At 39.1% G+C, this 27,704-nt stretch overlaps 1 protein-coding gene across 4 annotated transcripts; it reads left to right on the plus strand.

Moving 5' to 3' along the window:
- The first annotated feature begins 418 nt into the window (after positions 1-418).
- On the plus strand, positions 419-27,645 carry SLC30A7 (solute carrier family 30 member 7). 4 transcript variants are annotated; one of them, XM_002187537.7, is made up of 11 exons: positions 419-551; positions 718-819; positions 4,838-4,951; positions 6,394-6,481; positions 8,129-8,255; positions 9,209-9,358; positions 10,942-10,992; positions 12,892-13,027; positions 20,640-20,730; positions 21,698-21,847; positions 22,645-27,645. In XM_002187537.7, exons 1-11 carry the CDS (start codon positions 472-474, stop codon positions 22,690-22,692), a joined length of 1,137 nt encoding a protein of 378 aa, XP_002187573.3. In that variant the 5' UTR covers positions 419-471; the 3' UTR covers positions 22,693-27,645. The 4 variants fall into 4 exon arrangements, with proteins under 4 accessions (XP_002187573.3, XP_032605659.3, XP_032605660.3 ...); XM_032749768.3 differs by lacking the exon at positions 22,645-27,645 and having other exon boundaries at positions 21,698-22,634; XM_032749769.3 differs by lacking the exon at positions 22,645-27,645 and having other exon boundaries at positions 4,843-4,951; positions 21,698-22,634.
- The last annotated feature ends 59 nt before the right edge of the window (positions 27,646-27,704 follow it).

Consider the following 27,704-nt stretch of genomic DNA (forward strand, 5'->3'; position numbering starts at 1 on the left):
GGACCGCGGCAGCGCTGCGGCGGCGCCGCCGTGCCGCTTCCTGCGGTGCGTCCCCGCGCTTCCTCCCGGCAGGCTCCGGGCTGTAGTCCGGGTGCCGCGGCGGGCGGAGCGCTCCGGCGGCTCCGACTGTCACACACCGAGCGCGCTGCTCCGCCGCCCCGTGCCGAGCGCTACCACAACAGCTGCACTGGGAGCAGCCGGCATCACAAGCGGGACGCGAGCGAGCGGCTGGCACGGGACGGGGAAGAGTTCACGTTTGGGGCGTGCTGTGTTTCTTTAGCGGGCGGCGCAGTCCCGAGCCCGGGCAGCTCCCGCAGCCCCGGCCCGGCCCCCGGCGCGCCCCCTCAGCCCCGTGCCCGGCGGCGCAGGCGCGGTGGCGGCCGGAAGCGGCGTGTGGGCCGGCCGGGCAGCGCTCCCATCCCGCCTGCCCGTCCTGCCGGTCCGGCGCGCCGCGGCCCCGCCGCCGGAAAGATGCTGCCCCTCTCCGTCAAAGACGATGAGTACAAGCCGCCCAGGCTCAACCTGCTCAGGAAGGTGTCGGGCTGGTTCAGGTGAGTGGCCCATGGCCGGCCAGGCTGGGCGCTGCCGGCGCCGCGGCCGAGCCCCCGTGGAGGGGCTGTGCTGGCTGGTTCCGAGGCGCCCGGGCCGCCCGGCGAGCGGCTCCGGTCTCCTGGCGCTGTACCGGCGGCCGGTGACCGCGGTGTGCTCCGTGCGCAGGTCTATCCTGGCGGACAAGACTTCCCGCAACCTCTTCTCCTTCCTCTGTCTCAACCTCTCCTTCGCCTTCGTGGAGCTGCTCTACGGCATCTGGAGTAACAGGTAACCGGGGCGGGGGCACGGCGGGGCGAGCGCGGCTGCGGCGCGCAGGAAGCGGCGCGTCCCGCCCGGCCAGTGCCACGTCTCCGCTCGGCAGGGCCGGGCCTCCCGCCCGCCGTCCGGTGGGGCCGCTCGGCAGAACCGTGGTGGCCGCTGGAGAGTTTCCCCCGACCGGGGCCACTCTCGTGGGCAGCGACCGGCGCCTCCGTCCCCTCTGCCGGGTCCCGGCGGCGCGGCGGAGGCGCTCGGGCGGGGGGCGCGACTCGGCGCGCTGCGGAGGGATGCTGGTCGGAGTGGTTGTTGTGATCGGTGCTTTGCTGAGGAGGAAGCCCGGCCTTGGCCCGATTTACGGGACTCGGGGGCTGTGGCTGCTGTTTCCCACAGAGATCCTCTGTTGGGGAGTGTGGCTTCATCCGTAGGTTGATACCTGGATATGCTGCCTAAACATCCTTGTCTCGAGGGAGAAACAGGATTTGACACATCCTTGTATAGCTGAGTGATACTTTACATAGCACAAAAATTCACAGGAGTGAAAAAAAATGGAGGAGACTTGACTAAATTGCTACTGAAAGAGCTGTAGCAAATGCAGAATAACTTCACTACTGGTGTATAAAGGTAGAGAATGGGCAATGGTGCTAGTATTTCTGTCATGCTTCATTGGCAATAGAGTAGTTGTTTTATGATGATAGTTCAGTTCAGAGTGGACTGGCATGGAAATGTCATTTAAGTCAAGCAGTGTCTTCCTTACCGAAAGCTGTACTATGGACATAAATTACTGGACCTCTTAAAAGTCCTGTGTGAATGCAGTGGTGTGGATTTGGAAATGGTTACATCCTAATATTTGCAATGTTGTTCTGAATTTCTCAAATGACTATAAAATACTCAACTCTGATTACAGTAATTGCTACTGTGCACCAGAGAGCATGCAGTGCTGTCATGGGCACAGACTATCTTGGCCGCACCCAGACCATTTTGAATGTGTTTGGTTTTGGCTTTGATGCTGATTCACCTTGCAGTTGTTTGAGGGTTGTTGAATGCATAGTCTGTCTATTTGAGTATGGATTTTTTTTTCTAATAACTCAGCAGATGTAAATATTTTTCTTAGCTGGTCTGATATAAAGAAATTTGTGTTCATGTGACTTTGTTCTGATGTCTGTCTTTTAAACATAACAATTTTTTTTGGTAGTGTAACCTTAAAAAGTCCTGTATATGAGGTAACTAAACTGAGAAACTTTAATGACACTCATAGAAATTTGTCACTGAAGAGTATGACATATTGGAATTCAGAAGACACTTATTTTTGTTCATACTTGAGATTAAGAATTAGGATTTACTGAATACCCATTAACTGAACCTTTTGTTTGTATTTCAAGTCACTCGTTTTGGGTATCTCTAAGTCTAGATTTTGGTCTAGAGCAAAACAGGGCAAGTACCTCTTTAGTAGAGAGGGGTAGCAGAGAATATGATGAGGAATGTCTTCAGTCAAAGCAGACAGGTCATGGCTTGGAAGAGCGAACACGTAACAAGCAAACAAGGAGTCCTATAAGGAGAATAATTTTGTCATTTTGAAGACACAGTTCTGTTGTTCCTTGCATGAGAAATTCTCCTGAGCTTCTGTTTGCCAAATAGGTTGTTTTCTGAACTCAGAAAAGAGTGTTGTCCAAATGCTTCTTGAACTCTGTCAGGCTTGGTGATGTGACTGCTTCCCTGGGGAGCCTGTTCCTGTGCTCAGCCACCCTCTGGGTGAAACATCTTTTCCTAATGTCTAATCTAAACCTCGCCCAACTCAGCTTCATGCCGTTTCCTAGAGTTCTGTCACTGGTCACGAGTTTGCTGGCTGAGAGCTTGTTTGCTTGTTTAAGGTTGAAATTTGCTACATGTGCACATTCGTTTAATTTGAAGTTAAACTAAGTCAGCTGCGGAAGCGTCTTTATTTAGACAAAGTGTGTTTGAGTACAGGGTTTCTACTAGTTTATATTTTGCATGATGAGTCTGGTTCTACAGGAGTTCTTGCATGCATCCCATGTTACTGGTGGTTCACTGTATTGGCAGTCGTTGACTGAATCATTTCATCGCTTTAGTAATCACTTTGCACCCATTTTTTCTAAGGTCTTGTTACTTTACAGGTCACTTTAACAAGCCTCAGATGAAATGAGATTGGTCTCTTACCAGGCTTCCTGCCATTAGTGCAGCTCAATGACTTGTAGCTGTACCTATGATACAGAGCGTGGTTATGCTACGAGGTGAATTGCATTGCAGATGCAGTCTGCTGACCCCTGCTGATAAATCCACGTGCCTCTGGCCACCTGGAATTGTTAGCTTAGGTCTTGAAAGCAGCACAGCTGTATTGGTGTTGCACTTAAGGTAAGTCTTGCCTTAGTGAGATATGCAGGTGTGAGCACAGTGTCATGGTAACTTCTTGCATTATTTCTGGTTCTAGAACTTGTGTGGGTTTTTTGTTAGAGTAGCAGTCCTTATAAAAGTCTCTTTCCCAGAAGGTTCTATTAAAAAAAAACAAAAAAAACAAAAAACCACCAAAACCTTATCACCTCAGAAAGCAGTAGCTCTCTCTGATTAGCAATGCTTATTCCTTCCATTTCACAGTCAGTACAACTTAGGGTTACTGTCACTAATTACCTTCTCCCTGAATATTTGATGTGCTTTGTGGTGGGCTTTTTACCTCACTGGATCTTCCAAAGTGCTCAGAACCAAACCTAAAATGAGCTGTTTCCCTAAAGATGTCGCCTGATTCTGGGGAGGAGGAAGATGTCACCAAAACCCTTCAAGAATTCTACAGCCAATTCTATTTTGCGGCTTCATAGGCATCTAGCCTGTGGGTCTTGTTTTAAAGTTTGTTTAGAACAGCCTCATCTCTCCTGCTTTGGTGGCTACAGCACTTTAGGACAATATACCATGCTGTCATCCCTCTGCCTTAAATGTTACAGTTGTGTGTATATATAAATAAATAGAGCAAGACACTTGATCTTGCCTCTCCTTCAAACCTACTTCTTCCTCTATTGACTGTTTCACCTGAAACACTTGAGATTAATCTTGTAATTGTTTTCTGTGAGGCTGAAATGGTTTGGCTTTGTAGTGTAAAGTGGTTGGAACTTTGGCTAATGAAACTTTGTATTTGACTTCAATGTGAATATGTGTCTATCCTCAAGAACTTGTTAACCCACTAATTGCTTCTTGTGCTTCAGTTTCCAGAAATTGAGTTGTACATGTAATTATTCTTAGATAACCAAAGGACTGGGAAAATGGAACTTTTGGGACTATTGATTAACAATTGCTTAACAGTACCTCTCTATCAAATGTCTTTTAAAATATGAAGCATTGTTTTTTTGTTTCGATGCATGTACTTCCCTGCAGACTTACAGAACCTGTTCACGAGTAATTTGGTAAACTTTGGCAGTGCTTGTGTGTGGTGTTAACTCCAGTTTACCTACAGCCTACAAACTGATATGAGTTCTACTGACTGGCTAGCTCATGATGCTTTGAACCTCTTAGCATGCTGGTTCACTTTAACTGTGTTTCTCAATCAAGACTGACAAACAGTTGTGTATTGGTCTTTGAAATAAGCCATGTAAGATGTGGTCTCTCAGTCTCTGATTCTTCAGCCTCTAGATCTCAGAGGTGTGTATCTCCTAGTTAGTGCCTTGCCACTGCTAAGGCAAAGATTTAAAGTTGAATTATGTTGATGAGAGATGTGGCTGTGGGTACATCTACTCCAGGGATTTTGGTTTCTCCTTTCACTATCACCAAAATCATATGCTAGGAGGATTTTTTTTGCTAAGCACTTTTCCAAAGTGCCTTCTCTAAAGCTGACAAAAGCAGTTTTGGCATCATATTTGTGTTGGTGATGAAGTATGGATTGCTCCTCTGTGCTAGCAAAAAAATGCCTGAAGCTTAGAAACAGTATATTCTGCTAGTGTGTAAAAGATTAATGTCTGTGGGGCTTTTTTTTCATACTCAGCATGTAGCATATGGAATATAACAGTTTTTTCCTGTTCTCTTTCAGTTTAGGTCTGATATCAGATTCTTTTCATATGTTTTTTGACTGTACTGCTCTCTTGGCTGGATTAGCAGCTTCAGTTATTTCAAAATGGAGGTCAAACGATGCTTTCTCATATGGGTAAGAAACTTTAGGCTGTTACCTTAATGTACTATAGTAAATGCATAGGTAGTTATTTTTTACTTACAAACAAAAGCTTTTTGTAGAACATGGAAAAACTATGTCGAAAGTGAGATTTTCATTAAGGTGAGCTGTGTAAACATCTAAATTAATAGAAATAATAAAAATATGAAGGCATTGCTTTTGGGAAGAAGGTTTATCACTTCCAAATTCTCTCTGATCATACTAATGGAAACAAGTTAGAGAGCAGAAAGTTGCCCTGGATTGCCGTGCATTAATGACACCAGTGGAGAGCAAGCAGCCACATCCTGGGTTTGTCCTCACAGTGCAGTGAGGAGCATTACAGGGATTCCCAGACTGCTGGTGTCCCACTCCTCCTTTGGAACAGAAAGTTACAACTGAAAGGAGCCAAGTCTCAGTGATGCTGCATTGGAGATTATAAGGCATGATTCTTGGAAGCAGCAGGATTTGGGAGCTGTGACTGCCCTTTACACAGATCCTCAGGGCTGAGGTGTGTCATCCCAGACTGCCCTTGGTGGATTTATCTGCTGCAGCTGGCATTTGGCAGGCACTTGTTTCCACTGAACATGGCAGCTGTGCCCTGTAAAACAATACCGGTGGTACAATATTATTAATTGCTAATACTGATTAACAGCAAATTACCTAAACAGCGAACAACATGGGCATTCCCCATAGCATTATTGACCTGTCAGCGTTTCGCTTCAGCTGCCTTGCTTAAGTGTGAATCATATAGTTTGAAACTTAAAGCACAGTTTAATATAGCTGGAAACCCCAGTGTGCATAGAAATCAATTTAGAGAGAATTGTATCATGAAATAATTGCAGTGAAAGCATGTTCTGTATTAATTACTGCTGAGCATTTAAACAGCTGGTGTTCCGTTTATCAGAGAACAGCCACACTTTATTAAAGTCTGATGTTTGCCACACTGAAATTACTAATTATTCTAACCTGGCAGTTTGTTATTGTCAAAATTTGATGTTTGAAATAATTAATTTCTACTTAAAACTTTTACTGAAAATCCACCTTATAGAGGGAAGCAAATTAATACATGTCGGTTTGATATTGAACATAACACCAGAAAACCTTTGATTAGGTTTTGTGTGCTTACCTTAGTTTGTGGCTTCAAAATTATATTTATATCATAACTTTGGGTGGACATAATTTTAAATGGAAAGATTTTGACATACTGAAAAATTTCTTTCATCTAGATCAGAGAATGGCTGATCTGCATCAGGTAGTTTCTGTCCAAGTACAACATGGTCAGTTTTATATATTAATCTGTAATTTATATGTCATCTTCCACTTAGCAAATTTGGTGTAATATCACTGTTTGAGAACTAGAAGATTGCACTCCAGTCTCTTAAGTTCTAATTTTCAATATTTAAATAAAAGTGCTATTACTTTTTTTTTGTTTCTTGCAGTTATGTTCGAGCAGAAGTACTTGCTGGTTTTGTAAATGGCTTATTCCTCATCTTTACAGCGTTCTTCATTTTTTCTGAAGGTGTGGAGGTATGTTATGAAATCAATTACTGTATTACATTCTATAATTAATATGGATAAACATTTCTGGTTTTAATAGGAATAAATTGTTGAAATTAATGAATTGAACATTTAAATTATGTTCATAATTGATTAGAAATCTGATTTGAACAGAGAATAGGCTCATCTGAAGTTGCTGTTTAATGACAGAGAAACCCGGCTTTTTCAGTTTATCTGTACTGGCTTCTGCAATAGTGTATTTTGTTTATGTGTAAAGATTCTGTGAGATGGAGCCTGTCCTTTTTTTCAGCCAGTTAAGGATGTCTTGGTGAGATCTTCACTTCTCATTGTTAGAGAACACATGAGGCTAAGAAAGAAAGGCCTAAACTAGTCATTCAAAGGAGAGAAGTTAATAATAAGCAACATGCTGAGAAGTTTGACTAGCTTGTTAAAGAAAGAACACTGTTTTCCAAATCTTGAAATCTGATATAAATGGCAAGTAGCAATAGCTTAAACATTTACAAGGGCTCTTTTCTTGCATTTTTTTTTTACATGATGGTTAAGGTAAAAATTGCAAGATTGAAATTTAGATATTAAGCACAACATCAAGGATTAAGAGTAAAACTGATAACTATTTCTAATCAGTTTGAATTAAAGCTTTTGCTTTTTAATAGGAAATACACTATACATTTATTTAGACAAACTTAATAGTAAGTCTATTGAGTTTTTCTTTTATTAACAGAGAATTGGGAAGAGTTTTTTCTACATTGATAGTCTTGTAAATACTTCAAAACCAGTTAAAACTGGGCTGAAATTGCCTAAAAGCTTGGGAAAATTTCAAATCTAAAAACAGGTGCAAAACTTACTAGAAAAATTAAAAACTGTGACAGGGTCAAGGATAATGCTGAAACATCTTTCTCTTCTTGCTAATCTAAGCTCCCATGCTAACTATTCTCTTTGCTTGTGATGGTAACTCTTTCTCTCAGTTACTTTAAAATTTTACTGTGCTAAACATTCTATTATCTTGCTATTTACTGCCTGTACCTTTGATCCTTGTGGAGAGATTGTGAATGTTTTTCTCCTCTGCCAGTAGTAATTTACACTCATCAACACTTATCTTCAGATGCAAATTTTATTTGGTCTATAATGTCTCATTGAGAAAAATAGTCTAGAGGAAGTAGGGTAAAAAATAATTGAAAAAATCAATCTAGATTGGAGAGTTTTTAAAAAATGTCATAATTTGTTCTGAGTCTTCATTTCATTCCCCTCGTTGCCTCACCTTTCTAAGGAGAAAGGAAGAAATGGCATTCTAGACTCTTAGAAGTCTTATAGGTGACTTAAGCAATCTACATATTGCAACAAACCTGAATGCTTTCAGATGGTGTTGAGCCACATCCCACAGCATAAGCAAATCTTATGATAAAACTGAGCTAGACTCTCAGAATATTCTGCTGTACTTTCACAGCTTTAATAATAGAATTTTATTTTCAGACACTGAGAGTTGGTCTGTGTATCATCTCAAAAACTGGAAGTCCTGAGTAATTTTAAGTTATGTCTATATATATGTTATATATGAGAATGCTCCTGTATCTAAGTAGTTTTGTGGTGCCTTTTAATAATGTAAAGGGATTGTAAAACTCTACATTTGCTTTATGGTTTGTTTTTCCTTTTTTTTAGAGAGCCCTTGAGCCTCCAGATGTGCATCATGAGAGACTTCTTCCTGTTTCTATACTGGGATTCATTGTAAATCTGATAGGAATATTTGTTTTTCAGCATGGAGGTCATGGGCATTCACACGGCTCTGGTAGGATGTAACTTCAGTGCTGTTTCCTTTCTTGTTCCCCGTGTTCCAGGACCTTCTAATGCCTCAGTGAGAGCCCTAGTATTGCATTTGATGTCTTGTTAATGGCAATCCTACCTAAATATGTGTGTGACCTCTTGCATGTTGATTTCTGTGTTTTATTACCAGCCCTGATATGCCACTGTTGTACTTCTCATGTTAATATCCACTAACTGGAACACCTAGGAGTCCAGAAACTGCTTTCTGTAGTTCATGCACTCTCCTGCACCTTATTGAAAGAGATTTGCAGGCCAACTTTTTAGACAAATTTAAGCTGGGCTTAAGCAAGGTTCTGGCTAGAAAATTTAAAAACAGTATTTGAACCAAATTTTAAGCATGAGATGATTCTGCTGCAGATGTTTCTCAACTTAGTGTCTTTTGAATTGAAATGCAGAATTTATTTGCTTAAATACACATTGTAAACACTCTGAGGTTTATTCTGCAAATCCTGTGGGCCTCTCTTTGAGCTTAACATATAAATTTACATAGACTGGTGGAAGAACAGAGTCTTTGGTCTTTAAGCAGCAATCTAAGCTTGAATTTTTAATCTGCAAATGACAGTCAATTTCTGCTTTCTTAAAACACCTATTTTTAAAGTGCTTATATCTAATGAAGTGTACATTTTTCAAATTGTACCAGAAGTCTAGCACAAGTCTCAGAAGTGGGAATGTATAAAAGCACTTGACTTCTCAAACCTGGTATATTTTATGTGTCTATATATATATATTATAAAAAACATGTCTGCACACCAGCGCCACAGATGACAAACACCTTGTGTTAAATAACTTACTGAAAGCTATACCTTGAGATGACCTAAAAGATGAATATGTTTGAGTCGCTGAGAAACAATGTAAGTGTAATTTTACTCATCAATTATGTATTCATAAATTTACTCTAATGGTGATATTTGTTTATAGGGCATGAACACAGCCATTCTCTGTTTAACGGTGGTCTCAGCCATGGGCACAGTCACAGAGATCATGGACACAGCCATGAACATAAGCATTCCCATGGACACACTCATGGTCATGGCCATGGACACTCTCATGGTCAGGATTATTGTCATGGTAAGTACTGAGCTGACATCTCAGACCATCCTGACTCAATGTAAATCTGCAATTTTACTGAAAAGTAAAAGAGCATGATGTCAGCTGGTTGTGATCATACATGGTAGTAGCTTCATTAAATGTCTAGTATGCTCTGCCACCATCATGTTTTAGGACTCATTTTGTGTTTTACTTGCAGTAATGTCAATGGTAGTTTTTAAAGATTTTTCTTTACCTCTGGTTTTTGACTGTGCGCTGTAATGTTGTGTGTTGGCAAAAGATGGAACAGCTGTATGCTATTGCAATGTAGTGAAATTAGTTATCAGTTTCAATAAGCCCTGATTCAATTTTTTCATTAAAATCAATTGACAAAGTTGAACTGTTTTGCTACTGTTTTTGCTCCATTTCTTTAATTTTATAGTATATAATTTTGTAGTTTGTATAATTTTAAAGTATTAGAAAAAATGAACTAGTGAACTTTGGGTACTTATGGATTGTTAGTTGTACTTGGTTTGTGATCTCAAATAACTTTCCCCATTTTGTGTAGTTTGTAATCTGTTTTAAGATTGTTATGGAAAAGATGGTTGCTATGTAAGCTATGCTGAAATCTTCTATGAAGGCAAACAATCTGAGAAGAGACATTCATGTTAAATATGGTCAGTAGCCTTCACTATGGAAGAAGAGGTTGTGTAGGTAGCACCTATTTCAAGCAATGCAAATTAAAGCCTTGTGGTAATGCAGGCTTGTCAGTCCTTCCTGCCTGAGCCATAAGTTGAGATCTGATGTGACTCAAAATGTGCACATTCAAAGCAGGAGTAGTGGGAACTGGCAGACAGGAGGTGACAAAGAGTATAAAAATATTGTCCCTTCCTTGCTATTCTTAGAAAATTGGCATATGTCTTCCAGTAGTTCTCCTGGAATTTGGCTGGAAAGCAGGAGCTCCCTGCTTCTGCCTCTTCTTTGCCTTCCACGTGGCCCCCACCCTTGCAGACCAGTGAATATAGCTGTCTGTCTTGTGGAGTTTGATATTCAAATCAGCTGTTTTGTAAATTATTGTATATCTTCACTTTACTATCCTTTAACAAGTTCTTCTTAAAATATCTTTCAGATTAATGCTACAGAGGCATTAATCTGCTTGGATGAGAAGATTTTTTACTTACTTGTTCCTTCTCTAAGTCTTAGTGTTGTATTTTTACTTTAGTTATAAATGCTTGCTTAAGTGAGATGCTTGCTTATTATTTCTGGTTAGCAAATCTATTTGAACCTACTCTTCTCACTTCAGTTCACGGTTTGTGTTTTTGAGGGGTCTTATTTTGCTACATACTAGCAAGGTCTTACCTCTCAGTTTGTTTAAATTAAGAACAAATGTAGATAATTAATTTTATATATCCCTATGTTGAAATCTATTGTGTAAAGGGATGTATTTTTAAAAATGCATTTTAAAACTTTTAACTTAACTGCTGCATTAAAAAACAATAGCTTGAGTAAAATCTGGTCGTTGGGAGCAGCCTGTCTGTCCAAGACATTTCTGAAAGGAAGAGTGTAACAGAAGGGCCACTGGAGAGCCTTTGTCTAGGTTAATGTGTCAATAATTGCTTTCACAGATGACCATTCCCTTGAAGTAATGGGTGGATCCAGCAAGCAGATTTTACAAGGTACGATGAGAATAATAAGTATGATGTTTTATTGGTTTTATCACAGTCTGCCTGCCTGGGTCTGTCACACGTCTGTTACAGAGGGTTCCTCTGGATAAATGCCATGTTTTAAAGGAGGTATTAAATGAAGTTCCATTTCCCTTGTAAGCAGCTCTGCTGTCTCCTGTACATGACTAGATATTGAGACATTCACAGAGTTTAGATGTAATGCACTGCCAACACAGTTTAAAAGAGACATCCCAAAAGCTGGGATTCAGCTTCTGTTACTGATGCTGAAAAATCAATGAAAAACTAGGAAGAGTAATTAAAAGGAAAAACCTAAAGACCCTAATTGCAATATAAGTTCTGTAACATGAAGATGCAGATTGATATAATGCAGATTGATATAATTGTTAAAGAGTACCTGAGCTTAAAACTTGCATTTCATTAAGCTCTTAAAATTAATTTAGAGCAGATGGTAATGCATCTAAATTTCTTGAAGTGGTATTGGAGTCCTTGATCTCCTGAGCATTAGTTATGGATAATTTAGATGTTGATTTTGAGCTTTGGTTGGCTGCTGTCCTTCTTTATTTTTCTTTTTTTAAATGTTCAGAAGTTCAAGGGAGATAGTTATGAGATATAGGAGGTAGCAATTATTTGGCATACCCAAATGTATGTAGGGTTTTCTCTTATTGAATGATCTTCTGGCTTGTTTGTAGTCCTTGAGAAGGAGCATTTACAAGTTCTTCCAGAATTTACAGTACGCTGTCTTATGTATGCTCAGTACTTCAGTTGAAGATATTTCAAAGTCTTTTTGTGAAACAGTCATTTTAATTGAAGCATGTTAAAAAGACTTGATTTTATTTTAATTTTTCAGTACTGGGGGAAAAACCCCACCAAGTGATGCAAAATCACTATCAAGACAATCACTCACAAGCCAGCACATCCCACCAGCAGATCAGTGCCTAGGGAAGTCTGAGCAGCAGCTATTTGGGAAAGACAACACTAGTGTTATTGGGGAGCATGGTGTTGGGTGATATGAAGTGTCCCTCTGGTCCATTTGGATCAGCTGGCCTGGCTATGTGCCCTCCTGGCATCTTGTCCACCCCAGCCTTCCTGCTGTGGGGTCAGGAGAAACAGAAGGCCCTGATGCAGGCTGCTGTGGAGAAACCCAGCTCTGTCCCAGCCAGCCAGAACAAATGCAGACTTGGAGAAATCCCCAAAGAGCTGGTTTATAATGGTGTGTTGTGTTTACAAGAGGGGATTACCTGTCTGGAGAATTGCATCGAAAATGAATGACTTTTCTGAATGACTTCCAGTCACTGCCAGCAGAGAGCTCCAAAGGCTAAACTTTGACTGGCTGCAAAGTATGTGTTTCTTTGTACTTGAAGGAAGTGTTATTCTTCAGAATAAGAGTAAGGCTTTTCATGTCTGCAGTATTGTTTAATTCTCAAAACTATTTGTCTTGGATTTCTTTGCCAAATAACTTCTAGGAGGAGGTGTCAATTAAACATTAGCACGTGCCAAAGCTTTGTAGAACTGTTTCTGTTAACAGTCTGTCCATCTTATACAGACCTCACTACTGTAGGCATCAGGGAACATGAGTTTCTGTACTATAATAAGGGTGAGTATTGAATGAAAAAAGTCTAGCTGCAGCTGTTAATCACTGTTCAAGTTAATAGCCTTGTTGTGAAATGCCCAATACTGCTAAGTGCGTAACAGAATGTAAATTCTTCAGTTGGCTCATATTCTACAAATACATTAAAATCTTTGTGTGTTTGACCCAAAACTGACTGCAAATTTAAAAAAGTATAGATCGTATTATCTAGTTCTTGAAAGGTCTTTTTGTAAAACATCTCTGAAAAGCTTCATTAGCTTTAAGAATAGCAAGTTGTAATGGTATCACTTGATCTCTTACAGGTGTATTCCTGCACATTGTGGCAGACACACTGGGAAGTATTGGTGTAATCATATCTGCTATACTGATGCAGAACTATGGTCTAATGATAGCAGATCCTATTTGTTCAATGCTGATAGCACTACTTATAGGTGTAAGGTAAGTATTGCTATCACTGGTATTTGGTAGGATTTTTGGTGCTAGTTACAGCAGAAATATCAGCTCAGAAGGAGAAGGGGTTTTGTTATGCTAATGGTTTACAACATTTGCTTTTCTTCCAAGAGTGGTATGTTACCTTCTGTACAGCCATTCTGGTGAGCTCTTACATGATCTATCTTTCTTTCTTTTTCTACAGCTACAACTATCGCTCTTAAATCTGCAAATTTTTTTCCTTTGCATAATATTAGAAAAATGTCTTTCCGGTTCAGGCTGTACATGCTTCATCTCTGTTCATGCTTATATAAACCAATGTACTCCAGTAAATGGAGCAGAATGGTTTCAGGGCAGCAGGGTTGAGACTGCTGGCACAGGATGTGCTCTTGTCCTTCACAAATCAAGGCTGCTAGGTTTTGATTTTGTTTTCTTATATCGACAAGAACTGTCTTTTACTTTGCATTTGCACTCTGAGATATCTTTACTGCTTTTAAGATCTGATGGAAATGCTTCACGTACTTCTGTATTTCACAGTTGTTTCTTACTAAGTTCACTGTGAACGTGAAGCTATTTGGATTAGACTGGTCAAGCAAATATTTCATTGAGTGATGTTATGAGACTTTTTAGGCAGCAGTTTCAATGGTGCCATAGGGCAGTGTGCCACAACACCAGTTACAACCTAATAACTCAACTCTTTGTCTGTTCAGCAGTGGTGAGTGTCATCTGATGAACTGCAGCAACTTCTGCTCATACCATGTATGGCATGTTTATGGCTTGTGCATGGCAGCATTCACAGGATTATTGATGTGAATCTCCCTGTTAGTCAAAGTAGGGCAGCAGGCTTCAGATACAACGCCCACAGAAATGTTTGTGCTAGAAATCACTATTAAATCACCACATTAATATGAGCTTCAGAGATTTTGACTTCAACATTCTGTAATTTCATAAATGATAAATTATTATAAACTACTTCTAGTACTGAAATCTCAAAAAAATGGGAAAGAAAATGTGCAAGTTTCCAAGGGAGAAGAAACGATTGCCGAGGTAGAGGTAATAGCTGATTAAAAGATTTCCATACACTTTGTATTCCAAGGGTCCAGCTTTGTGTAGCAGAAAATACCACATGAATAACAATTCAGTTTGTTTCTTCCATTCATACAGTAGTTGAAATTGCATTCCATAACAGAGGTGTCATAATAATGCTGTTATATGTTTTCTAGCACAGATAGAAGGAACATTTGAGACCCATGTTCTATGCTGAAAATGCTGGAAAAGTTCACTCTTTGATGTGTCTTGATCTTAGGCCAGACTTCAGCCTGTAACATTATTTTATTGGTCCACAATATTATAAATGATTAGTAGAATAATTATGCTATCAGTGGTGTCAGCTGCATCATAGCTGATAAAAACAAGCCTGCATTTTTTGCCATCTGACACATCCTGGCACATCAGTGGAGCAAACACTAATTGCAGGGTTGGGTGGTTTTGTGTTGATATTTTATTTGTTTTCTAAGCAGTCCAACAGACTGAACTATTGATATTTTTGCTTGAAATCCACTTGAGGATCATAAATACGATTACTGGCAGTTTCAGATGGCTGTTGAAAACTTGAGTCCCTTTTTGTGGTGGTGTTTGATTTTAGTAATCTTCATTGACAGTTCTGGTCATAAATCCACTGTTAATTTTGCCTTATTCTTCACTATGCTGTGTTTGAAGTGTCCTGTAAGAATTAGTGCAAAAGGGTTTTCAGATTTTCCCATAAGGTGGTCTTCTGTAACAGTATTATGGGAGCTTAGGTAATGCTTGCTGGGATATATAATAGTTATGTACTTAATCTTTTAGAGTTACCTTAATCTAACCCAGAGGAAAAAAAACTACTGAAGTTCTGTGAAATTTAAAAGTGTGTCTAGTTTGGGGTGGGGGAGAGCGATATTTGGGGTTTGGGTTTTTTTTTTTTAATTGTCGGTCTCCTCTTGGGGTACTTGTGGGTTTGAGGTGGGAAGGACTGGGATGTTCAGTTTCCAGTACAGGAGTTGCTGTTGATTTCTGTGGGTCATTTTGAAACCTTGATAAATAATTTTTGGGGTAAATTTGGCTTCAGGTTAAATTATTGTCTTCTGTTTCAAATGAATGTTTGTCGATTTTGTGTCCCCTTTACTGTTAAACCAGGTTTGGTAAGGTAAAGTGGAGAGTATGTGTGTGCCCCAGCAAGCAGATCCCATTCATGTGTGTTTAAAAATCAGGATGTTCTGTAATCAGGATCTTTGTGGCTGTAATAAAAGAAGCATAGTTTTGAGCCAGAGATGCAACAGCCAGTCTGATAAAGTTTTCAAAAGTCATTCAAAAGCTTTAATGGTGTTCAGGAACTTTGCCCTAATTGGAGCTGTATCCTCCAAGTTAAACCTGCTTAATGGTCCGAGTTTGACTCAGAGAGTCTGCATGGTATGAGTGTGGGGTAAGTTAGATCCAGGACTTCTATTTCTCTGTTATTTTGTTAGGGTGCTTTCTTGTTGTGGGTTTGTTTTTTTTTTTTTTAATGTGTTGTAGTTTGGTTCTGTTTGGAGTTTTGTTTTCATTTTTTTAATCTGTATTCTTTATATGATACTTTTGTATACAAAAGAGTAAAGGCTGAGCAGAAATCCTGATTGCCTTTTATGGAACTATGTTTGGTGAACCAGTAGAATATCAAAGCTATTGCATGAGAATGCCGAGGAAAATGATTGCTCTTAATCCAGGATTGCTTGTGTCTGTGTGAAATAACTTCATTATTCATTTGTTTTATATTGAGTGTTTGCCTGCTTCAGTGTTGGGCAGCTCTCTCTGGTTTCTTTGAGCCTTGCCTGATCTTATTAGTGGGTCTTCTCTGTTCAGGTTTCTTAAATGATGGCCACATTTTCCAAAGAAATCACAAAAATACCAGTATAAGATGACTAAAAATCTCACTGGTGCGGTGTAAAGCTGTGCAGACTCCTCTTGATAACCTGTTTTGCCTTGTGCATGTGTAGAGGGGTTAAGCAATGCTTCTTCAGAGAAGTCAGGCAGTGCTTTTAAATCAAATGGTTGAGCCTTCTTGTAGACATCTCTAATTAGTGCAAATTGTCAGCTGCTGACACAGTTGCTCTGTTGCTCCTGTGATTCTTTGCTAAGGGTGCTCTAGGCTGACATTCTCTGCCTAACTCCTCATGAGTTAGCACAGAACATTCTGACTGCACGGTGAAAATCCTGTGTGGATCTGAATTTTCCTGGATGCAACCACTAATATCTGATGATTCTTTCTTTGATTACTCTGTACTATCTCATGCAAGTAAAGCATAAATAGCACATGCTTAAAATAAAGAAGTCTGTTTTACCAGCATTTAAAATATTTTTAACAAAAGCTTGAATTGTAGTTTAGGCTGACACTGTTTAAGTTTTTTCCAAAGTGTTGTCCACATAGTTACACATGCCTTGAATCAATAAACAGTTTCCCAAGTCTCTTAACTGCTGTTAATATTTCAAACTAAATAATCATTTCCTTTTTAACATTAGTATTCTAAGCCTTATTTTGAAATGTTGAAGCAATTTTAGTATTTCAGTCAGCTATGTGAAACTAGTCACCACACAAAAGCCACAACTCTGGTATAAATCAAGTTTGTCCTAAACCACTATTAGACCCACATGTTTCTAGAAAGGCACAATAGACTAAATCTGATACTAGATTGCACAGAGCAGGCAGACTGCATATTAAGTGGTCAAAGAAATGAGGCAATTTACTTCAGTCATTTAGTGAAGTTGTTTCTATGGGTTACATAATTTTTGCATAAAATCTTGAGCTGCTTGAACATGATATAATATGAAAGTGCTTTGGGGGAGGGTGTGCTTGAGGCCTTTCATGTTTAGGGCACAGCAGTATATTAAAAAAAATTACTTATTTTTAAATGAAGTGCTGCGTTCCTTAGGATTCAGAAAGAATTTTCTATAGCAAAACTCCTCCAAACTAGCATGTTTGTTGTTGATGTTATTTTAAGCTGTTATTGCTAAATGTCAAGCACTACCTATATTTACAGGGTGATGGTACCTGCCAGCCTTGCTTGAAAATCAAGGTACTACATTGTTATGAGAACAAAGAATTCAAAATCTGTAAAGCAAATGTTAAACCTGTGGTCCTTGTCTTGAGCAAAGCTTGCAGTCTGATTAAAATTGCCATTGCCTAATAAAAAAAATTCATTGAAGTTCTGGAACAGGCCAACAGTCTTCACACTGTGGATATGGACGGTTGCTGCGAAAAAAAACCCCAGAATTCGGAAAAGTGGCTGTAGATTTTGAGCTGTGGTATTTGACAAACCCTAGCTGGTCTTGATCCTTAGCAATGTTTGTTTACTCTCCACAAAACCTGTCACAAATACCCCCTATTCTCTGTAGTGCTGAGAGCACTGAATGAATTTCCTGCTGTGCTCCAAGTCCAGTGTCTGTCTAAAGGGCTCTTTACCTGGAGTTGTTTTCAGTTTCGCAGTCCAAGGTCATGACAATGCCAGGGTCTTGCTTGCTGTGCCTACAGAAACAGTGGCATAAACAGGATGGCACTGGAATGGGCATGAGTATTATCTGAATGGGATGCAGGTTAAATAAGAGTAATGCTTTCACTCTTCATTTTTAATCAATCCTTGTATAGTAGTGGTAGGCTTGATTTATCAGATTCAAGTCAATACTTCATTTTGATTTGTTTGAAAACTTTTCACTTCTGTAAGAGTGTATGTGCAAGTATGATGTGCTGTTACAATAACTGCCTTTGCTTTTCTGGCTTTTGCAGAGCATATGTTTTTATTCCAAATCTTGCTGCGAGTTATTTCCTCTTTGAAATTTTATTGTCCTGTAAAAGAGTGTCATATTTTACATTTAAGGCTTGGTAATCAGAAAGCAATGGAATTATGTCTGCTTTAATAGCAAAGCTTATTGACTGCTAATGCATGAGAAGGCTTTTCACTTGGTGAGAATTCAGCATTGTTTTCCTCAATAATCTTGTAAATTAAAACAAGCAAGCGGGGAAGCACCAGTGCAATAGTTGCTGTGGAGGCAGCAACTTTTTTTTTTATTCATTAATGACTAAGCCAAAGAAAAGAGAAAGCTTGGTCAAAATCTCTAACCATATTTTCAGCCAGCTTGGTTTTGTCATCCCTTATGTTTTCTTCAGTCATATGATATTTCTGGGGCCTCCTAGTGATTGAGTGATACTGGTTTTAATGTTTGAGAAAATAGCATACTCTGTGGAGTTTTTGTTTTTAAATTAAAGGTTTTGTACTTCAGTGATATGCATGAAACAATGGAAAACATCAGGCTTCATAAAACTGGATTCTGTTGCTTGTGTTAGTTTGGCTTACAGTAAGATACCATGTGAGCTAGTATCTCTTTGGATGCAGAGGGGCATCCATGGACACCTTTGCTCTGAACAGCATTTGTGAGGGCCTGTCACATCACTGCAGCTGTCTTTTGGCTTTTCAGCTTTGCAAAAGATAAATTTTGTATCTGAACACTGGCTCTAAGATACAGGAAGAAGGTGTGACCCGGGATATGCTTCAACTTTCACCAACATCAAGCCACATCCTGATTTACTCTATTCTTTGGGCTTGTAAGATGTTCTTGTTTCATAGCCTTTTCAAATCTACTTTACAATTACTCTTCCATCAGATAATGTACATCAGTTTTATTAATGTAAATAAGTTGTACAAATTAGACATTTTTGTTAGCTTTTTTTCATGGCTATTCTCACTCTTGGTGGTAGGTTTCAATTAAAAGGCAGACTATTACATTCACTATTCCTTTAGTTGTTTCCCTGGGAAAAAATATGCAGCCTGTATGTGTGTGGTTTTTGAAACCTTTGGATGCATATGCTAGAGAGGCCTTGTTAAATTTATGGGAATGGAACAGTGTTCAAAATTCTTGCATTCACTTTGCATCCTGAACTTGTGTGTTGGTCTTTCAAGGTTTTTATTAAGCAAATCTGCATTTTAAATAGGGAGTTAAACTGAAATCAATTCATCAGTGGAGTGTGTTGGCAGCTCCAGCTCCCTTTGATGTAATGCTTGTGACATGGACATTATTTACTGAGATGGGTCCATTAATAAGAGAACTTTTTTTCCCTAAACTTCTGTAATCCACTGTAGAATGTGACACTCCAATTAAGCTTCCTTGAGACAGATTGACAGTTATTGCATTGCTAAATGTTTGTCTTGGTGACAGGTCTAGTTTAGGCAACTCCTGCTTGCCCCTAATTGCTTCTTCCTATTTCTGAACTGATGCCTTGGTGGCAGTGCAAACGTGGGAGGCCATGTGCTGGAGGGCACCGGGCAGTGAATTTGGCTGGAACAACCATTCTGCCTGCAAGAAGACTTAATTTTAGGGTAGTGGCTTTTCCAGGGGTTCATAAGACGAGAGTCACACAGCCTCTCACTCCCTCCCACCCTGGCCAGGTTTAGCCAGGGAGTGAGCTGAGCAGTCCATCAGCCAGCACTGCCCCAGGTTCAAATGGAAACACTTTTAAGAAAATTATTTGGTCATCTGTTCACATCTGCAAATACAGAGCTGGTCTGTGCCATGCATTCCACATCACTTCAGGAGATTTTAAACAAAGGTTCTGGAGTGTCCTTTAACAACTGGTCCAGTTAATATATTACAAATGTTTCAGGTGTGCTTTTGATCCCATAACTCCATGGGATGTGCAGCTGTGATGCCAGTGCTGAACTCTGAAATGAAGCTTACAGTTTCTGCAATATATAATCACTTTCAGTCCAGAATGTTAGGTGACTTGCACGCTCTTGAAATTAAATTGCTATTTAAGCTTTACTCTTGGGCTACAGATATTTGTCATCCACTTGAAAATTTTAGAATGCTCTACTGAACCAGACATGATGCACTACTCCTAAACAAAAAAATCACCATGCTGAATACTTACTAAGAGTATAACGTATTAGTCATAGCTTCAGGGTATAGGCTTACTGCTCTCCTGGTTTTATTAAAAAACAAAAAGTAATAATAATAAAAAAGGGTATTAAATGTCTTCTTAGTTTGCTGATTAAACAAGACCATTTGGCCAGGAGGGAACCTCTAATTGCTTCCAAATGTTTAACCCTTGAGCTTGGATGAGACCCTACACTTAGTTTACTTCAAGAATATGCCAAGTTGTCTGTTTCTGACAAAATAACTCTGTTGTAGCTGGACTGTTCCACACTAATTTTGTTTTATGATTATCCCATTATTATCTTAGTTCATAAGAAAAATATGCCTTAAACCAAACACAAAAGCAAACCCGATTTCAGTTGAGTATTTTTATGGTTGCTTGTGAATGATTTGCCATTGAAGTTGGTTTTGAACTATACAGCTGCTTTGTTGTATAGCTTCCTAGACACCAAGAGATTTCATCTAAAATCCCATGATTAAACCATTAATCTTTTGTGACTGACCACCAGTTGACTCTGGAAACTGTGGGGGAGAAATAATCTTGCCTTTGGTAATTCTGTCAATCCTTTTATTTTCTGTACTGGGTTTTCACGGCGACTTTCTCAGCTTCTGCTGGAAGAACTAGAGGTTATTCCTTGCACCTTTTGAAAATGTAATGATAACTAATTTCCTTTTTTCTTTCTAGTATTGTTCCACTTTTAAAAGAGTCCATTGGGATTTTGATGCAGCGAACTCCTCCTTCCCTGGAAAATGCCCTGCCTCAGTGCTACCAGAGGGTGAGCTCTTAAGCTGTTTTGCTCTGTCTGATCAAGCTGCTGACTGACTGAGCCTCAGCTGTGTATGAGGATATTTTATGATTTTTTTCCAGTAAAAGGAATGATTTTATGATGTTTTGCCAGTCAAAGGTACCAAATATACAAATAGAATATACAAATGGAGGTACCAAATTAATTAAGTGTCCTAGAGTACTAAATTGCATGTAGCTTCACCTCAGTTTGTGTTTTAAAAATTTCCTATGTTAGTTCAGAAATAGATTCTGAAGCTATTCCTCCCAAAGTACTTTGTGCTTATACATAACATTGGAAGTGTATTTATAAGAATACAAAGATTACTCTGGATTTGACCTGTTCTCCTACTTAACTTTCCTATTGGTATGCCATGAAGTGCCTTTGCAAAGTTAATACAAAGCACTTGAGCACTTGAATGAATGCTGCCTTTCCTTGGGAGTTACAGACTGTAATCATCACGTGGAGGGTTTGCTGAAAGTGGAAAGACGAAACAACAAAAGGATTGGCAGGACACATCTAAGACCTCACAAAATTGTAAATGATATATGACTATATTTCTGTTAAACTTAGAATCTCACAAATTGTTTCATGGCAAAATAAGCACATTTGCAAAAAGAGCAGTTTTAACTGGATGACATCTCAAATCCAGACTTTTCTCTCCTGACCACCTCTATTTTTAGAAATTGTTTCAGTAAAATGTATGTAGAGTGTAAATGCAGCAGGGTACAGAATCACAACACATGCAGAAAATCGCGACCTGGACACAAATCCATGTATTTCAACTTCCTTACAATAACTGAGATAGTAATGAAAAATGTTGGTAAAAGATGACAAAATGCACAGGGAACTCTTAAGTAAAAGAACGCATTGGATTTTACAATACTTTCTGTAAAAAACCATAGTACAGAAAAATATTTTCTGACATACACTTTCTAAAATTTGCCTCTATTTTTAGGTGCAGCAGTTGCAAGGAGTCTACAGTTTACATGATCCACATTTCTGGACCCTCTGTACTGATGTTTACATAGGGACTTTGAAGTTACTAGTAGCTCCTGATGCTGATGGAAGGTGGATTCTAAGCCAGACTCACAATATTTTTACTCAGGTATGTCTTATCAGTGGACGTCACATCTCAAAGTGTAATTTGCTTGATGTGACATTGTAATTTTTACCAAGAAAGGTTAAATATTTCTGAGTTTGGTATCTGTTTTGAAAAGCCTCCCTGCTCCAGCTGTATAGAACAATTTCAAAATACTCAGTTGTGTAGATGGAATTAGTGTACCTCTCTGCATTAGTTTTTCATGCCACTTTATAGGAATAACAGATGTAATTGTCTCAGGTGTATCAAATGGGGTTGGTCTATATTGACCTGTAGGGAGCTAAGAAAACAGATGAGGCTTCTCTTAGGATAGAGTTTCTCACCACAGACCAGACCTACTCAGGCTTTTCACTGCATTGTCAGCTTGCACATGTGATGGCTTTCTGGGTAGATTCATAATGTAGAACTGGTTTGAACAAGTCCCATGTTACACTCTTGTGCTTAGCTCTGTTTTAAACTGACAGTTCTTGAAGCAGCTTGCTTTGCAGGAAGATAAACTGGCACAAAAGAAAGTAAGAGTTGCTTTTGTGCAGCGTCACATGTAGCAGTCATTTAGGATGAATCAGAAGAGGTAATGCGGCAAAGCTAATGCTAGTACATCATTATGTGTGTGCACTTGACTGTGTGAAGAACTCCTTACTCATCTGGTGTTCTCTGAGTGATATGCTAAATGTGGAGATGAATTACAGAAAAGTAAGTTGTTTAGGTTTTTTGCTAGGTCATTTACTGATGTGGGCTGATGTTCAGGACAGGCAACTGCTTTGGCTTTACAGTGTTTTTAACCCTCCTTCCTTTTTCCACAGGCGGGAGTAAGGCAGCTTTACATACAGATTGATGTTGCAGCCATGTAATCAGTTTCTGGAATGGTGCTGTTGGACCAAAGTTTTCAGTACTGTACTGGTGTAGCAACACTTCTTGAGACAGAGCCTGCCTCCACCACGTCTGGAATTGACTGAATGGATTTCTGCCCTTGGGCTACGGAGGAAGTTCACTTCTAAGGAGTAAATATTGAATGAATGTTATGGACTTTGGGTCTTGGTTTTTTTTGGGGCCCCTAAACTTGTACGTTTTTGAGGGTTTTTTACTTAATAAGATTGTGGTACTGGAAACCCTGTCATGTCTTCAGTAAAGCTGCTGAAACCACTGCTCATTCCCATAAAACCAGTGTTATCGGCAATTGGAAACTTGTTTTGTAGACAATGTCACAATGGTTGACATGCTTCAATATAATTGTATGTTTGTACAATTGTTTGTACTTTGCAAACTTAATGAACCAAACCATATTGGGTTTTCAAAGTGCCTTTTATATCAGGAGAGCTATTTGCCAGCATAAATATGGAGCATCAAAGGGTTTTACTACTTTTACAAATAATCTTGTATGCAGTCTGGTTACTTACTAGCGATGTATGCGGGGGGGTTGTGTACTTGCATAACTGTAGATGTTAGGCTTCCATTATATTTGCATCTTACCAGACAGGAAAATTCTAAATATAAAAGACAAAGCTGTTGTGAAGAGACTTGCTTCTGAGACAAGCTGGGTATTTTGTTGCACGTCTTGTGAAAATTATTTTAGTTCAAATATTAGATTTAACTCCAATTCTTAGTCTCTTCATACTGCTGAGAGTGTTGAGAGATTACATGATGTTGCTAATGTTCGGTCACTTAAACAATGGGCAGCTGAAGGAAAATGCTGGTGATGGAAGCAATGCTTGAAGTTTTTTATTTTCCAAATCATGTGGTGGAAAAAAACTAAATCCTGAAATTGTGGAAGGTTAAGTCTCCTTGATTTTAATAGGTGGCTATCATTTTTATTAAAGTGATGAAGTTCAAATTTTGCCTTTCCAAATATTGAAAATAGTTGTTTCTGGCACTTATGCCTGAAATGGAAATAAGGACCACTTTTCATGCTGTTTTAGCTTATGCTTTTCCCAGGCTGACAAACTTTGACTATTTTACTACAGCCTTGTATGTTTTCATAGGGGAGAAAATTCTCAGTGCAGTAAGGGTTGTTAGATTGGGGTTTTTTTTCCCAGAAACATTCTTCTGTCATGTATTTACTAGCATTTGTAATAATTTTATTCAGATATCTGAGTGTCACTTTCAAAAGCAATCTGCTATGTTTGGTATTACAGATGATAGTTCCACAATACTGTAGTAGTTCACTTAATAATGGAATACTTTTTAAGAGGACATTTTACAAACAGAACATGGTGAAGTAAAAAGCAATACAGGCATTTTTCTGAGAAATCATAGCTGCCACTGATTGGTATGGATTTTACGTTTATATTGGTACCTGTCAGAGGTAATACTAAAATCAAGGCCCTGAGAAGTTTAAAATGTCTGCGTAGTAAGTGCTAGGCACTATGAAATTACTGAAGATTGATTTGCAGAAATGGTTTGTTTGCCACTGATATTGTTGAATCCATCACAGATATGAAGAGTTTCTCGCATTCATTCTATTGTTCCTGTATAACTCCTGATTTCTTTTTATTTGAAACCACAACACTTGCCAAATTTGATGGTGGTTCCTGAATTTTCCAGTTGAGATATTGAAACATGAATGTTGATTTTGTCCAGATCTTGGGGGTGTACACTTGTGCTTGGAACTGGAAACTGGGTGTAAAAAAAATGGCAGTACAAAGCTACCTATAATATTGGTTTTAATATTTGCTGTCTCTTCCAGTTTTGAGATCCTTCCATTGCCATTTCTCATCCTGTTTGCTTTCCCTGGGGACACAGGTGCAGAGTGCCCTCCCAGCAGGCTGCATGTTCTACATCTCTTTCCTGGCCTGGCACTCTGTCAGGCTCTCTCTGTCCCACCTGGCAGGTGCTGTGCCAGGCCCAGAGTTCCTGACTGGAAGATGGAAGTTACACGGCACAGGGTGGGGTGCAGGAATCTGCTGAGCAGATTGGAGCGCTGCAGTTTAGGATACTATGTGCATGTATGTTCAGAGAAGGCGATGAAAATCCCTTGTGATTATAGGGTGGAGGTACTGGTCTGTAGAGTGGTGCCTATACACTGCTGCTTGCTGGCTGCCAGCAGGACTTCCTCATTTTTTATGAGTTATTATTACTGCTATTTGGGGCTAAAGAAGATCAACTGATATCACTTTAAAGGCAAGCAGCAGACAGATTCATTGCAACTGTGTTGTGATCCAAGAGCAGGCTTTGGTTTAAGTCATCTTTACACCAGCATGTTTCAGGACTGACTGTTCCTGGACTAGTTGAAATGCTGTAGTGCTGCCCAAGTTGCTGAGCTTGGCCACTATTTTAGCTTCTTAATGAAAAGACAACTGCTACTACTTGTTTCCAAGTGAAAACCTTGGCAGAGTGGCTGTTTGTTTGATGGTGGTGATGGTGTTCTTTTAAATGTACATCTACCAAATTTTTAATATGGGAAATGGAGTGAAAAAGTCTCTAAGCCTGTGTACAATCACACAACAATTTTAATAACTTTTGGTAATTGTTTTTGCTTACTATGATTTAACTGATTGTTGCAAGCATATATACAAGTCTTGAGTTTTCTAGCCAAGCAAGACAGCACTTCATTATGTTTAAACATTTATAGTAAGAAATGTATCATTTGTGTGTCAAATGTAATTGGGGATAGTGTAGGGAAGTCAGATTCATAGCCTTTATAGGCTTTCTGAAAAAGGATAAACATCACAAAAACACAGTGTAGGACATGTTCAGTCAGTAACTGCGGTCACATGTAGTATGTCAGTAAACAAGGGACATCTGATATTTTTTTCACCTAAGGGGATACTTGCTCAGGTTTTAGAAAAGTACAAACCATGCAGTTGAAAGCAAAAGTGCAGCTTTCCTTACCCTGAGAGCCAAAGCACCATTATTTGAGTTTTGCGAATTACTTAACAGTGGCTGCTTACCTAACACTTTGCTATCGACACTTTATTGGAGATGCAAGGCAGGATTTAAGCAAAGACTTGTGTGAATGGCTGACATCCAGAGATGGGTGAATGTCTGCAGATCATGTGCTAAAACTCGGCTTCCTGGTATCCACTTCTGAATTTTGAATCAAGTTTTCAAAGTGTGGTTTTCTCATGTTTCCATGTAACTGATATTTACTGTGGGTTTAGGTTACTGGTCCGTGTTTGTGGGTGTTTTTTTTTTTTTTTGTGATTGAGACTTGTAACTTAAAACCCTATTGTTCCAAAGACCAAGCCTACAAACTGCATGAATTTTACCACACCTACAGCAAAATAAGAAGATAAAACAAATGTTACAGGGTGTCTGTATTAAAATGCCTCAGTGTTTTTTGGGCTACATAACAGTGGAAGAAAACTCCTTTTAAGAATATGCACGGAAAGGACTGGTCCTTTATAGGCTAATCTGGTAAGTGTACAGCTCTGGATAGACTGGCTCCTTCCATCAGGAGGGCCCCTACAGAGAGCTGAGTTACTCGTTTGATTTGCTAAGCTAAGATGAAAAGTAAATAAACAACTTTGCTTTTTATGTAATAATGCCTACTAAAGCAAAAGTTCAGTTGCATCATTAGTAAAAACTGCTGACACTATTTTTACACAAAAATTGAAGCTGCTACTACTAATAAAATGGACCTTAGTGACTTAACATTCTTGATTTACTTTTTTTTAAAGATGTAAAGCTGGGTTTAAAGGTGAAGGAAAATTAATAGTTTCTCTTTTTAACTGTTGTATGTGAACCTGTTCTGGGAATGTAAACAAGATACAAGAGGAGAGAATCTGCTGCTGAACTGCAGTTTTCCATCTTCTGCACATAGTGTGCGAACAAATTACTGTAAAGACCATGCTTTTCTTTCACAGTGCAGATTTTCAGTTGCATGCTTTTATAAAATGCAAACTCTTATCTTTCTTCATGACACAAGTCTTTAAATACCAGTTCAGAGCAACAATTTCAGTTAATAATTAAACCCTATTCTGTTTTCTCCAGCAGCCATTAGATTGCTATGATTCTTGATTATCCCATTCCTTTAAACAGGATTTTTTTTTGGGTTTTTTTTGGTTTTTTTTAATAATCTCTCTGATCCTCAATACAGACTCAGTAGTTAATTCCTCCTTTACACTTCTGTGAAAATCCTTATCTGCAGATTGCTGAGGTTCCCTTTTGGATTTGTCCCCTATTCAGGCTTTGTTGCAATGCCCATCCCTGTGGGGACTTCCTTGGCCAGACACTGCTATAATGTGAAGCAATGCCAGCCATGCTGGGCCTGGCATGCGAAGATTGAGTCTTGCTGTGTGCAAATACTGCTCAACCTACTCGTCTGTTTCAGTGAGCCACAAAAGGTTCCTGCCTGTGTGGTAATTTGGCTGAAATAATGTGTTAAAAGAGCTGGGTATTTCACTTCCCGTGTGCATTGGAGCCTCTCACATGTGTGCTGGGATCTTGTACAAGAGTCAAGTGAATCACTACAGTATCTTGGCTGAAGTGTGAAATAATGTGAATGAAGCAATTGCCAAAATAATTCCTGGTAGTATACAGCATATTGCTTGCCTTTACCTTTAAATTACAGGAATTACTCTGAGCAGTGAGCTTCAGTTCAATAGCAAAGTGTGTCAAAGTACCTGTGAAGGAATCTAGCAGGTAACACAAGGCAGCTCACTAAAATTCTGAAGACTATGTATGATTTTGTTCTGGAATGCTAATGTTAGTAGCTTAGCCACGGCTTGTCCCAAGTGCAATATTAAGAAATTTTTAATGTAATCTTTTCTACTTGAATACAGTCTATATAAAATGTTAAATATCCTATATTGCTGAAAAGATATGGGATCAAATTTCTTTCCAATAAATCTTCAGTTTAAGAAAAATATGCGTACAGGTCTGCTTTGTTTTCATCATACTGTGAAGAATAGTTGAAATAACAATC

Source organism: Taeniopygia guttata, chromosome 8 (assembly GCF_048771995.1).
Source record: "Taeniopygia guttata chromosome 8, bTaeGut7.mat, whole genome shotgun sequence".
Taxonomy (NCBI): domain Eukaryota; kingdom Metazoa; phylum Chordata; class Aves; order Passeriformes; family Estrildidae; genus Taeniopygia; species Taeniopygia guttata.